This window comes from Melanaphis sacchari, unplaced genomic scaffold (assembly GCF_002803265.2).
Source record: "Melanaphis sacchari strain LSU unplaced genomic scaffold, SCAv2.0 Contig73_pilon_pilon, whole genome shotgun sequence".
In the NCBI taxonomy this organism is placed as follows: domain Eukaryota; kingdom Metazoa; phylum Arthropoda; class Insecta; order Hemiptera; family Aphididae; genus Melanaphis; species Melanaphis sacchari.
In genome coordinates this window covers 99,031-112,582 of record NW_020271525.1, presented here as the reverse complement: position 1 = coordinate 112,582, position 13,552 = coordinate 99,031, and the positions used below count along the sequence as shown (strand labels likewise).

General features: G+C 26.8%; 3 protein-coding genes across 3 annotated transcripts; 1 reads left to right on the top strand and 2 right to left on the bottom strand.

Moving 5' to 3' along the window:
* Positions 1-4,796: 4,796 nt before the first annotated feature.
* LOC112600922 (elongation factor-like GTPase 1) lies at positions 4,797-12,129 on the top strand. Its single transcript, XM_025348275.1, has 17 exons — positions 4,797-5,040; positions 5,105-5,244; positions 5,350-5,481; positions 5,540-5,745; positions 6,068-6,272; positions 6,360-6,495; positions 6,570-6,760; positions 6,830-7,138; positions 7,209-7,350; positions 7,424-7,617; positions 10,233-10,318; positions 10,495-10,600; positions 10,773-11,118; positions 11,190-11,370; positions 11,440-11,576; positions 11,641-11,828; positions 11,899-12,129. Exons 1-17 carry the CDS (start codon positions 4,797-4,799, stop codon positions 12,085-12,087), a joined length of 3,132 nt encoding a protein of 1,043 aa, XP_025204060.1. The 3' UTR covers positions 12,088-12,129.
* LOC112600924 lies at positions 8,988-9,868 on the bottom strand. The gene has a single exon (XM_025348277.1). The coding sequence runs from the start codon at positions 9,797-9,799 to the stop codon at positions 9,095-9,097; it is 705 nt and encodes a 234-aa protein (XP_025204062.1). The 5' UTR covers positions 9,800-9,868; the 3' UTR covers positions 8,988-9,094.
* Positions 12,130-12,139: 10 nt separating the features above from the next.
* On the bottom strand, positions 12,140-13,552 carry LOC112600923 (integrator complex subunit 12-like). Its single transcript, XM_025348276.1, has 5 exons — positions 13,057-13,552; positions 12,799-12,995; positions 12,565-12,727; positions 12,401-12,497; positions 12,140-12,333 (listed from the first exon to the last, which is right to left on the bottom strand). The coding sequence occupies exons 1-5, from the start codon at positions 13,270-13,272 to the stop codon at positions 12,179-12,181; spliced, it is 828 nt and encodes a 275-aa protein (XP_025204061.1). The 5' UTR covers positions 13,273-13,552; the 3' UTR covers positions 12,140-12,178.

The following is a 13,552-nucleotide window of genomic DNA, read 5'->3' as shown; positions in this document are numbered from 1 at the left end:
TAGGTAGATTGATTGTTATGATATGTATATACGTTGTCTTCTATTATCAGTTTCTAATTATCACCCTTTATTATCTACATTGGGTACTCGGAACTTTAAAAAGAAAAATAATGAACTTATCAACATTATATCTATGACCTAGTTGTAACATATATGAGTGAGTTTGAGTCATAATTATCATTTCGTTGAAAATTTAAAATGTATTACGTAGTTTTGTGTAAACATAAATGAACGTAAAAATAAAAATACATATATTTTTTTATTAAATTAGAGAAAAATATTTACAATATGTACTTTATTTATATGTATAATTAAAGTAAAAATATATAAATAACAGAAACGCAACTAAAAATTAGAGGACCGTGGTTTATACAATTTATATATTTATTGTGTTGGGTACATATTAATTGTTAATTATTATTTTTTAAATTATTATTATTATTAATGAATGCAATTTACGACTTGATATAAATACTAAAATATAATTTAATAAGTATTAGTTAAGACGTAAATTATTCACAAAAGTTGACTTACTTAGTTACATAGGTATTAGGTAGTTGGTGTTTACAGTCTATTGATAGAGTAAATATTTAATATCACTTCATGGGCTAAATATTTTCATGAATAATAATTTTGATGCAAAGACATCTTTTTTTATGGTGTTTCAAAACGTTGATTCATAAGAATAAAGTGTGTTTTGGGTGATACTGATTATTTTAAAGTATTTTTTTTTATCTTTTTGTGTTTTTTTAACTAAATCAACCTCAAATACATTTATAGGATATTTTTTTTTTTGACAATTCTAGTGCATTTCTTTAGTTTTTATGACATTTTTCAAGATTTGTTCATGAAATGAATGAAAATAGTTGCAATTAACAAGAGACTTTCGATAAACTGCCAGCGTTACGAATAATAAGTTATATAACACGACAAGTTATTGTCGATAACAAATATCTTATCATAGATAGGCCTTTCCGTTAATGATTATGAAAAAAAGAAGATTATTCAACTAAACTGGTTGTTACTAGTCTTAAACATAAAATACTATTTAAAAAAAAAATACACTACCGTAGTATCATTTTTAAATTTTTTTCCAATTCTAAAGCTATTATAATGAATAAATTTAAATGCATTTTTATAGTACATTTTTTGAGTTTTTTAACTCATTTTTTCATCTTTTTAAGGGTATTTTTTAAGATTTTTCAGGACATTAAAATTCCACCCTAGTAACAAGTATACATTATTACTTTTATTTTTAAATAAAAAATCATAGATATAAATACAAATATACAAAAGTGAATAGTGTCACTTTTAAACAAATACCTACAACAAATGAACTTAAAGAAAAATGATATCAAGAATTTTACATCCTTTCCTTTTAAAGTTTATAAATACGTATTAATTGATTAGGAAAAAAGGCTCAGTCTTTTAAAAATTTCTAGTTCTACACTTCCACTTATGATATTGATTTCAGAATACGTACACTAAGAAATGGAACTATAATAATAAAATACTATGTCTTAGTTTTAGATATCTATTTTGCTTATTTAATTTCTGAATTACGCTAAAACACTTTTGTTGTGTCTAGTGGTTGAAAATAATAACAGATTTTAATATTTTAAAGTAAATTAATTAAATATTATTTCAAAACTGTATTAAAGCTTTATTTACTAAAATACATGAAAAAATGTATATAACTTTAATTATACTAAACATTTTAATTATGTATTTAAATATTATAGGAATTATTACAAATAATTTTATTGTAATGCTAAGTTACTTATTTATATTAAATTAATAAACATCACTATGTTAGTAGGTCACAGTTATCAATGCCGACTATATAGGTCTTGAGATTTGCGAAGCCCCAGTAAAAATATACTACAAATTATTATATGGTTTTAATTTCTTAAACATAACTTATAGTTTAAAAATTATTATTATAAAAGTTTTGTATATTTCTAAGTATGTACTCAATCTATTTTATTATCAATTGTAATTTCTCACTGCTGTGATTTAAACCATTTTTGTATAAGGACTCCATCCGTTTAATTATTATAAATACATAAATAAATAAAACATAAATTATATATTTTCACGCATATAATATAAAAATGTTTTTGATAAAAATATTTTGGTGAATTTTTGTTCTTAATAGATTATTATTTATTATTAGTAAGTGTGGATCATACAAAACTAAGAAATGTATAAAAATAAGTGCAGGTGTTTAGCTACGAGACAATCATAAAAATGAAAAGCCCCGAGGAATAGCCCTGCTCTTCCCTTCATCTATCATACCAACACTGATAGTCATGGTTAAAAAAAATTTTTACGAAATTAATCTAAGAGGAATCTAGGACTATAGAAATCACACTATTTAGATGTAATAAGTACTTTGTATTATTGTATAATTTTAAGGGGTTTATATAGGCAATATGTGTGAACTTTTGTGAAATTGAAGTGTTATTAATTTTTAATGTTTCAAAACATTTTTAAACAAATGTACATATTATAAATTGCTTAATGCAATGCCATTATAAATTTTAGTTATTGCGTAAATTATCATGAAATTTTGTTCAAAAATATATTTATTTTTATATGACATTGATTAGTAAATTTTTAGGTCGTAGATTTAAATTTGGTTTTTTGCAATATGAGTGACTTAAATTAGTTGTCTGCGTTTTTTTTACGTTTACATAAGTTTATGTTTTTAGTATTTAATTCTTTCGTTGACGTTTCATCAAACACCCGTGCCATTGTATCAATTACCAAGTGTCAACGTTGAACTATGATTATCTAAAAAGTGGAGAACTTCAATATAGGTGACGTGAAGAAATATTTAAGCGGAGTGTGTGTGATTTCTATCTATTGTATAGTGTTTAAACACGTAACGGGAAACAATGGTAAATCTTTTCTACGTGCCCTAAACACATACACTCATACTAATAAGTGTCTACATGTAAGTAAAGTTAAGCCTTAAGATATCCGTTTAATTTTTGGTTACATAGGAATAATTAGAGCAACCTAATTTAATGATTAACGACTTTTTCTAATAGTTCTTAAAATGTATTAAATGTATTTATAATTGAAATAAATTGTGATAAGTGAAGTTAGATGATGTAATTCAGATTTTAGAAAAAAGGATTTGAGGATAAAAGTATTTCAAACTCGTCTCTGAAAAGATTATAGAGTGCAAAAAAAGTCATAAAGACAGTATTTCAAATCTGCCTTTTAAGGGCGCTTTTACACTTTATCGTGTCGTTCGTAATTTATCATGCCGTGTTAAAATCGCATTGTTTTTGTTGGTTGAATGGTGTGTTTATCTTTTTATTATATCATGTTACCAAGTATTACTGTAAATTTGAACAAAATTAAGGAAGGTTTTCACAACATACATTTACATATTTTAATGACTAGCCACAAATATTTTACAATGATCATGGTTAGTATGGTTATAATATTTATGTCGTACTCGTGTATATCGCGGAAAACGTCAAACCAAGAGGAAATTCGATAGCGGTAAAGTTTTAGAATACGATAGATGCGGTATATTAGCTAACCATGGTATAATAAATAAAGATAACTATCGGATCTCCGTGATAACAATCTGAGATTTTAATGATTTTATAGGCAAAGAGCGTATAACAAACCCGACGATAGTTTTGGTTTTTGGAAGAAACAGATGAAACGCTGGATTATGGCGTTTACTATGTTTGCAAACGTTTATTAATCTAACAGCCCAAATTTCTCCGTTATCAAACGTTATTTTCAATGCTCATAATTTACCTAACCATGAATTAACAGGAAAATATCGAATATGAAACATACGTAGTACATAGTTAACGAAATGCGGTCACAGTGACAGACGACAGTGTACTAACCTTGAGCTTAATTTAAACTGCTTAGATCATATATTCACAAGGTGTAGTTAAGTATTTCGATTCAGTCGATATGTGTTTACATCGTTTACTAATACGGCAATACTCATGAATATAAATCATTATATAACTATAATTCCTATGCTATCAACTATAATATATGTACCAAACTGAGATTACCTAAATCACGAAAAATATAGTACACAAACGCCTCTTATATAACATGCTGATAGTAGAAATGTAGAATAGCACCTTTTTATAAGACGCCTCCAAATGTATTGATTATTATTTAAATACACAGCATTGAATTCGATATAGATGTCAATTTTATATTTATACATTTTAAACTACCATCGTCACGATCATGTGTAATAATAACTGTTTGAATAAATATTTGCCGCGGAGATAAAAATGTAACCAATAAGATAATTTCAGGGAATTTAGAACCATGGTTAATCATATAAGTTTGTACCAAGGTCTTGATCAAAATACTAGAAAGTTATATTTTTTCAGGTTAATGATAATGTCATGTGGTAAATAATAATAACTGATAAGAGATAAGTAGAAGGGCTTTTTAAGTTTGATTTTTGAAACGTTGATACTTGATATCTTTGTAATATCATATTTAGGTATCTTAAATCTTATTTTTTTAGAGTTTTTCAAGCTTTTTGTTTCTCATTAAAAATTTCAATATTAAGATTTTTACATTTTATTTAAAAGTTTGTGTCTTTGGTAATATTGTTAATATTTAATGATGAATTTAAATATTATTTTATTTTTATAACTTGTTGCATTTGAAATTTTTACCACCTGTCCACATTGTATTTATTAATAATTACAGTTTAAAATAATTTTTCAAATTATTTAAATATTGTATCTAATTTAATTTTAGTACATTTTATAAAAAAACAAATTATAATGAGGGACACTGCTCAAAATAAATTAATTGAACTTCAACATAATCCTAGTTCAATACGTAATATTTGTATTATGGCTCATGTTGATCATGGTAAAACAACATTGGCAGATTCTTTAGTTGCCAGTAATGGTGTCATATCTCAAAAGATGGTTGGTAAATTGAGATATATGGACAGCAGACGAGATGAACAACAACGTGGCATAACAATGAAAAGTTCATCAATAGCATTATATCATTGCAAAAGTAAAGTATATTAACTGTTCTGTGAATTATATAATTATACTAAAATTTATGAACATAATTTTAGATGAATCAGAATATCTTATCAATGTAATTGATTGTCCTGGACATGTAGATTTTTTTTCTGAAGTCTCTACTGCATTAAGATTATGTGACGGAGCTATTATTATTGTTGATGTTGTAGAAGGCGTTTGTCCTCAAACTCAGGTAAACTATTATGTCATATCGACTTTTTTTATTTACACCAGCAATTAATTAATAAATAATTATTTTGATTGATAATTTATATGTATCTGTAAATTTTGGTTGTAGGCTTGTTTAAAGCAGATTTGGTCAGAAAATATTAAACCTATTTTGGTATTAAATAAGATTGATAGGCTGATTTTAGAGTTAAATTTAACTCCACTTGATGCCTATGTTCATTTAACTCAAGTACTTGAACAAGTAGGTGCTGCTTTAGTGTAATTTAATATTTTCAAATTATTAATTTTATAATATTTAGGTAAATGCTGTTGTGGGAGAACTTTTTAAAAAAGATGTATTTGAAAAAGAAGCTGAAAGTAAAGAGCATATTGGTGTACAGTCAGGTGAAGATTTGTATAATCAGTGGAGCACTGCCATTGAGGCCGCTGATGATTCTGATTTATATTTTTCACCACAACAAGGAAATGTAGTCTTTGCATCTGCTGCTGATGGTTGGGCATTTAGGTATTTTTTTTTCTTACATTAATAGTATGTGTATATAAAATCTTTAAATCTTTAAGAGATAAATATGGTATAGGCAAAAAATAATTTGATTGATTTCTCATAAATTATTAGGAGTTTAAGTAATAACATATTTTTAAGATTAATATAATGGAGTCATATTTATAAAAATATATATATGTAAATGCTTAAAATTAAAAGTTTTTTATAAAACTATTTGAATTATAAAGAAGTATTTTTTTCTATAGTTCGTAAATCGAATAATTTTATTTTATTATTTACTCTTTCGTACTGTTCAAAATTATACTTATTTAAGTGGTTTTAGTATAGAAACGTTTGCAAACTTAGTATCAAACAAACTTGGTGTTAACGTTGATGTCTTAAAAAAGACATTATGGGGAGATTTTTATTTACATTCAAAGACCAAAAGAATCATGAAAGGTGCACAAGAAAAAGCCAAGAAACCACTTTTCGTTCAAATGATACTTGAAAACATTTGGCTTATATATGATGTCATTATTAATCAAAAAGTAAATTAAATAATTTAAAAACAGTAAATGTGATGTTAATAAAAAAACTATATCTTTAAACAAAATGATAAATGATTCATTTTCTAGGACAAAGAGCGTTTAGTAAAAATTTCAGAAAGTATGAATGTGACACTTTTTGCCAGGGATTTGCGTCAAACAGACACAAGAATTTTGTTGCAATCATTTTTATCTCAATGGATTCCTTTATCTTTATCAGTTTTAGGTAAATATATATTGTTTCATATAAGATATAGTGTAATAATCAACATATTTAATTAAATCTTAAATTTTCTACAGGAATGGTATGTGATAAATGTCCAGCACCAAATCAACTTACTGATGTCAAAATTGAAACTTTACTCTGTCCTCCAATGAAAGAATTTAATCTTATGCCTAAAGAAACCATAGCACTAAAAACTGATTTTTTAAAATGTTGTCCTGATGATGCTTCCGTCCCAGTTATAGCTTTTGTTTCTAAAATGTTTCCGGTTTGTATAAAAATATTTATATCTTTAAAAAAAATATTTTATCATTTAATTTATGTTATTTAATTTTAGATTAAAAGAAAATATTTACCTCAAAATAAACCAAAAGTATTAACTGCTGAAGAAATAGCTAAAAGACGAGAGTTGGCAAGAATTAAGCATGCTTTAAAAAGTAGTGTAATTAAAACAGAAGATTCAGAAACAAACAATTGTGCTACAGTTAATGATGAAGAAAAGAATTCAGAAGTTACAGAACCTACACAAAATGAGAATGATGTAATGTTTATTGCATTTGGAAGAATGTATAGTGGAACAATTCGTCGTGGTCAAGAAATGTATGTTTTAGGACCTAAACATGATCCATCAAAAATAACAGATAAAGTATGTTTTATGAGTAATTTATTTATATTATGAATACAATTTTTTTTTTAAATAATCATATTGTTTTTAGGATTTTTATGTTGATGAAAAATGCACTTTGACTACCTTAAAATCTGATCAGCATATCATGAAAACTACCATAACTGATTTGTACATGTTAATGGGTAGGGATTTAGAACCAGTAGACGAAGTTCCCGCTGGCAATATATTCGGTAAAAAATATTTTTTAAATCATATTTTCATTCATACACTATTAATTTTATTGTTTTCATGTATTATATATAGGTGCTGGTAATTTAGAACAATATATCTTGAAGAGTGCTACTTTATCTACTACTCTAGCTTGTCCACCATTTACAGAAATTAAAGCTATGGCCACACCAATCATGAGGGTAGCTTTGGAACCAAAACATCCAATGGATTTGCCTGACCTTGTCAGGGGTCTTAAACTACTTAATCAAGCGGATGCATGTGTTCAGGTAATGTGAACAATGTATTGGTTAATAATACATGATAAACATAATAAATAATATGTATTAATTGTTATTGTATTATATAATATAGAACAATTAGTGCACATTTTTATTTAATTGTTTCTAATATATTTTTGTCTTTTTATATTACGATTACATTCTTCTGCTTTTTCTATTAAACCTTTGAAATATTTTTTTGCAACTGTGTGTTTAAAATGTATGCTATCAATTAATGTTGATGAGTACGTTTTATACACATTGGGGATCTTGAAATGAGAATAAGCCTCATCAATACTTAATAATATTGTGTTTGAAGGGGACCATTCCAGTTCTTTATTCCATCTTACTAATCTCAGTTGTATTATGTCATTACAGTTGCTAATAGCTGATTTTCCTTTCCATATGGTTGTAACTAGGTAATATATGTCTTCTACATTTAAGAAAAATGCTAAACAAATCTTAGTGCACAGTTGTGCCTCAGTTATTTTAATGTTTTGCAATATGTTTTCATAAGGTGTTAAAATTATTTGTTCTATTGTAATTCTATACAAATGATTACAATCTTTACATGTTTTTGCTTTTGTTAAGTTTGATTTCATCACAAATCTGTTCAAAGTTTTCAACTTTCTACAATTATAGCATTTTATGTAGTTTACAGGTTTTAATATTTTTGATGTGATCGCTGGATTTATTTCTGGTTGTTTTAGAATCCATTGAAAAGATATTTCTATACGTTTCCTTAAAATTTGTAATTTATCATCTTCTATTTGAATAACATTCAACATGGTCAATTCTCTAGTTAACAAATCAATAATTGGTTTTGTTAAATCTGTTTCTTTAAAGGGCTCTAAAGTTTTTTGCAACTTTAAAAGCAATTTAGTTCTTTCATCTTTATTTAGATCATTTCTTTTTAGGTCTATGTAAAGAATCATCAATTGTTTTGCTTGATATGTTTCGGGAGTCTTAATAGAAATTTTTTCTCCATTGTTTCTAGTCATGATAACTGGCTTAGATATTTTAAATAGTTGTTCAATTATTTTTTTATCTTTTGCTATTTCTTTAACTTGATTCCTATGTTTAGTTATTTCTTTTAAGCATTCCAATTTTTTTTTTAAGTGTTCTTTATTTTCACTTATTACACATTTTGGTGATTTATTTTTTACAAGACTTTTGATGTTTTTATAGTGATCATTAATTATAGAATAAAGAGCTTCAAAATGTCTAGTCTTAGTAGGAAACTGTAGATTTAATTTATATTTTGAATGCTCAAATTTAATAATGTTTTTTAAGTTTTCCTCTTCATCATCACAGGTTAATTGCTTTTTGTAGTTATAGTATTTCAAGATACGCTCAAATTTATTTCTTGTTATCCACAATCGCACTGACTTTTGTATTATACGAACATATTTATTGAGGTCTTTTATTCTGTTTGCATCCGGAAGTATAACAGGTTGACGAGGAGCTATTGTTAAATAAACAAAAATTAAATAAATGTTGCTTGTCTTAATTTATGATAATTACTTATTTCTCTTATAATATTTAAAGAACGAAGAATATCCATTGATTCAGTTTGAGTACCAAATTCAACTATAGATTCAGTAGATGCATCTTTAGTTTGAATTGTTTGAATTGCCATTGAAATTTTATTCTCGTAGTATTGATTATCAAAGTCAATATTTTCAGATACTGTTTGTACAATTGTGTTTCTATACAGCTTACCAGTATTTTTATTTCTATATCCTGTTACACATTTTGGCATTGTGGCATTTGTGTCAAGTATATTTCCATACTTTGAATGTATTATGGACTGTGGTGAAGCATTGGACTCATTGATTACCTTTTCATTGTCCTCACAATGTTTGATATTTACTGATATTTGAATTGGACAGTTGTTCCATTTTTGTTTTAGTAATGTGTAGTCATTTATTTCAAATACTTTATGTTCCTCGTGTATAACACATTTTATTTGTTGTATGTTTTCTATTTTTGGTTGTAAGGCTAGTAAAATAAAACGTTTCACTTCCAAAATTGTATCTGACAATGCAAAATTAGTTGACAAGATATTATTGTTTGGAAGTGTTACTTGAACAGGAATAGAGGCATATTGATTTGGAGGAATACTCAAGTCTGAGTACATCTTGGCATTTCTGTCAATATTGATATGCTTTGATGTAGTACTTTCTATCATGGTTTATACTCATAAACACTCTTATTATCTTAAAGAATATACTGATTTTAAATATAGATAATTTTATTAAATTAAGAAAAAAAAAAATGTTTGTTGTATTATATTTACAGGCCAGCAGATATTTTTATTATTTAAATTTAAAAAAAAAAAAATAAAATATAGTGAGTATTTAGTGAATAAAAACAAATTGTATTTAATATTGATTATTTATAGAATTTAATACTTATGGTATTACAATATATTTAGAGACGCAATTTCTTGCTGGAATAAATTATTTTTTTTTATTATTTATTTAGCCATTAACACAAAACTAAAAATAAATTATTGTTAATTTTAAAAATTGCTACTAATATTTATTTAAATAATGACATAAAATCTTGAACTTAAATTAATGAATGAATTAACATTACCAAGTGTACATTGTTTGTTAAAGGTTATAATGCAAGAAACAGGCGAGCATGTAATTGTTACTGCAGGAGAAGTACATCTTCAAAAATGTTTAGACGACCTTCGTGAAAGGTATCAATTATCGATTTATTCATTGAAAATACTTTTACAAATTGTAAAGATTATAAATTTATTATAAAATTTAGGGAAAAAAAATAATTAACTCATATAATGCCAAATATGTATTAATTAAAATGATTTGTAATAACAAAATATTTAAGTATATTAATCAGTTTTCTTTTCATTAGATATGCTAAAATCGAAGTTATTGCTTCAGCTCCAATCGTACCTTTTCGAGAGACTGTTGTTGTGCCGCCTAAAGTGGATATGGCTCATGAAATTGTTGAAAATCAAGTAATTATTATCATATTGATATAGTTGAATTTTTGAAATAAATGTATAAAACAGATTATTAATTAATAAATATAATGTTAACTATAATAAAAATAAAATTGAGATTTTAAAATCTTGTTTGAATAATAAATTATAGATAAATAAATAACAAATATTTTTTGTATATGTTTAGAAAAATGAGACTGAAGAAAATCCAAATGGTCTATTGAATGTTTATACATCAAATCATCTGTGTTGTATTAAGATACGAGCTGAACCGTTGCCTATAGCTGCTACAAATCTTCTAGAAAAGTCAACAGATATTTTAAAAGCTTTATCAGAACAAAAAACTGAAAATATTGCTGATGCATTAGAGCGTTTGAAAATTGAGGATAGTGCTTCTAAAAATATTAAAATCGCTATCGATACATTTCGATCTCAATTACAAGAAGCGCTCGGAAACAATATTGACGTGTCTCAAATTTGGGCATTTGGACCTAGAAAATGTGGTCCAAATATCTTATTAAATAGAATACCAAGTAAATGCTAATTAAATGCTCATTACAAAGTTGTCAATGATTAACGTTTATAAACAATAATTTTATTTCAGATTACACAAGATCAGTATGGAATCCAAAAGACAATGTGAATGATTTGACAAAGTATGAAAATAGTTTTATGAATGGTTTTCAAATAGCAACTTTGGCCGGTCCTTTATGTGAAGAACCAATGATGGGGGTGTGTTTTGTAGTCGAAGATTGGACAGTTGATGTTTCACAACAGATCTCATGGTAAATAATTTATTTCTTAATTTTATTAATTTTTTGAATTGCTAAAATTAAATATTGATTATAAAATAGTGATCCTTATGGACCTATGTCTGGGCAAATCATGTCAGCTGTAAAAGAAGGATGTCGGAAAGCTTTTCAAGCTCAACCACAAAGACTTATGGCTGCTATGTACTCATGTTCTATTCAAGCTAACGCCGAAATTCTAGGTAAATTTTGCATATTTAGTTTTAATGGATTTTATCGATTTCTATATAACATATTGTCAATTAGGTAAAATGTATGCTGTTTTGGGAAGACGTCATGGTCGAGTCATTAGTTCAGATATGGCACATGGTTCTGCATCCACTTTCAATATAAATGCTTTGTTACCAGTTATAGAAAGCTTTTCATTTTCTGCGGAAATTCGTAAACAAACATCTGGTTTAGCTAGTCCACAACTAGTTTTTAGTCATTGGGAGGTATTAAATATTATTATGATTGTTAAAAGAACTATTTAAATAAGTTATTTTTAACATTTTTTCGCAATAGGTAATTGATATCGATCCATTTTGGGTACCAAATACCGAAGAAGAATTGGAGCTGTTTGGTGAAAAAGCTGATTCTGGTAATCGAGCTTTAAATTATATGAATGCCGTCCGTAAACGTAAAGGTTTGTCAGTCGAAGAGAAAATTGTTGAATTTGGTGAAAAACAACGTACTTTATCGAAAAATAAATAAAAAATACAATTTATTAAAACTATGTTTTTAACAGAATAAATGTACAGTATTCTTTTTTTTTTCTTTAAATATAATATAAATTGTTATGTTTTTATTTCTTTTTCTCAGTTTTTTTAGCAGCTTTCTTTTTCATCATTTGAACTCTCTTTTCCATAACTGACATCATAGTACTTGAAGTGGGTGGATACTGTTTAGGGCTGCTGTTGGCAGAAGATGATTTAGATTTACTTGAACTTGATTTAGTTCCTATAAATATACATATCATTTATTATAATGTTATTGTTTATAATTCACAAATATTTATGAAATTTACCTTGAGAGGTTTTACTGCTAGATAATTTTTCTGCTTTGGATCCAGAAGCATTTTTGGAAGAGCTTTTCTTGCTTTCCTTTCCCGATGAACGCGACTCCTTTACATATAGTAAAACAAATTAAATCTTACAAAAACAAGAAATTACACATGTGACTTATACTTACAGTTTTCTGAGAGTCTTTCTGTCTACAGTTAATACAGTACCATACAATTCGAGGGTCATTAAGGTTTATATCTATTATTGGTGGATTATGACAGTTTTGATGGTACATAGAATGGCATTCTAAACATTCTACCAGACTGTTTCCCATCACAACATAACTCTCTCTAAAATAACGAAACAAAAAGAAATAAAATTATTGACCGTTTCAAAGTGGTAATAATTATTTTTCACATACTTGCAAGTACAACAGGAATACGGTTCTACCTTTTCTGTTTCTGATTCAGAATCTGAGTCAATATTTATGACAGGATCAGATTTGGCCTGTTCTAATGTAATGGTGGGCGGTGGAGATGAGCTTACTTCTATAATGGATTTTGATGTTGTTGCAATCGGACTGGAAGAGGAACTTGAACTGCTTGATTCGTCGTCTAACTATAAAGTTTTTAAATGTATATTGTGCTGTTAATGTATTATAAAAATTATTTTCACTTACGTCTACTTGTTCAATACCCAGATCTTTTGATAGCAAAGCGGTAGGAATTGATAATTTTTTGGCAGCGTTTGTTGGCCGCCGATTGCTACCGTATGACTCCTGTATGGAGTCTTCGAAATGTTTAAACAAAAGTTTAATAGAATTTGAATCTTTGGTGCGGCGTAAGAGTTTGAAACCGGTCTTCATGAATGGTTCCAATTCTACAGAGGTCTCCATAATGCGTATTAGGCGATTAAAAATGTGCAAGTGAAAACCCTAATATTATAAAAATTTAAAATAATTCAGAATCGACGTAGAAATATGAATTACGAACAGTGTTCTAAGTAAATTGCATATTTGTATTTTGTTTTTATCGTTTTTACTTGTTATCAATAGTAAGCGGGCGGCTCGCTTATCAAGATAATATTTATTAAAAAATCGCGTAAACGCGTTGTCCGGGAAAAATTTAATTCTTTCAATTACGATTCTTCTTGACGTTTCTCGACCAAGAGAACGT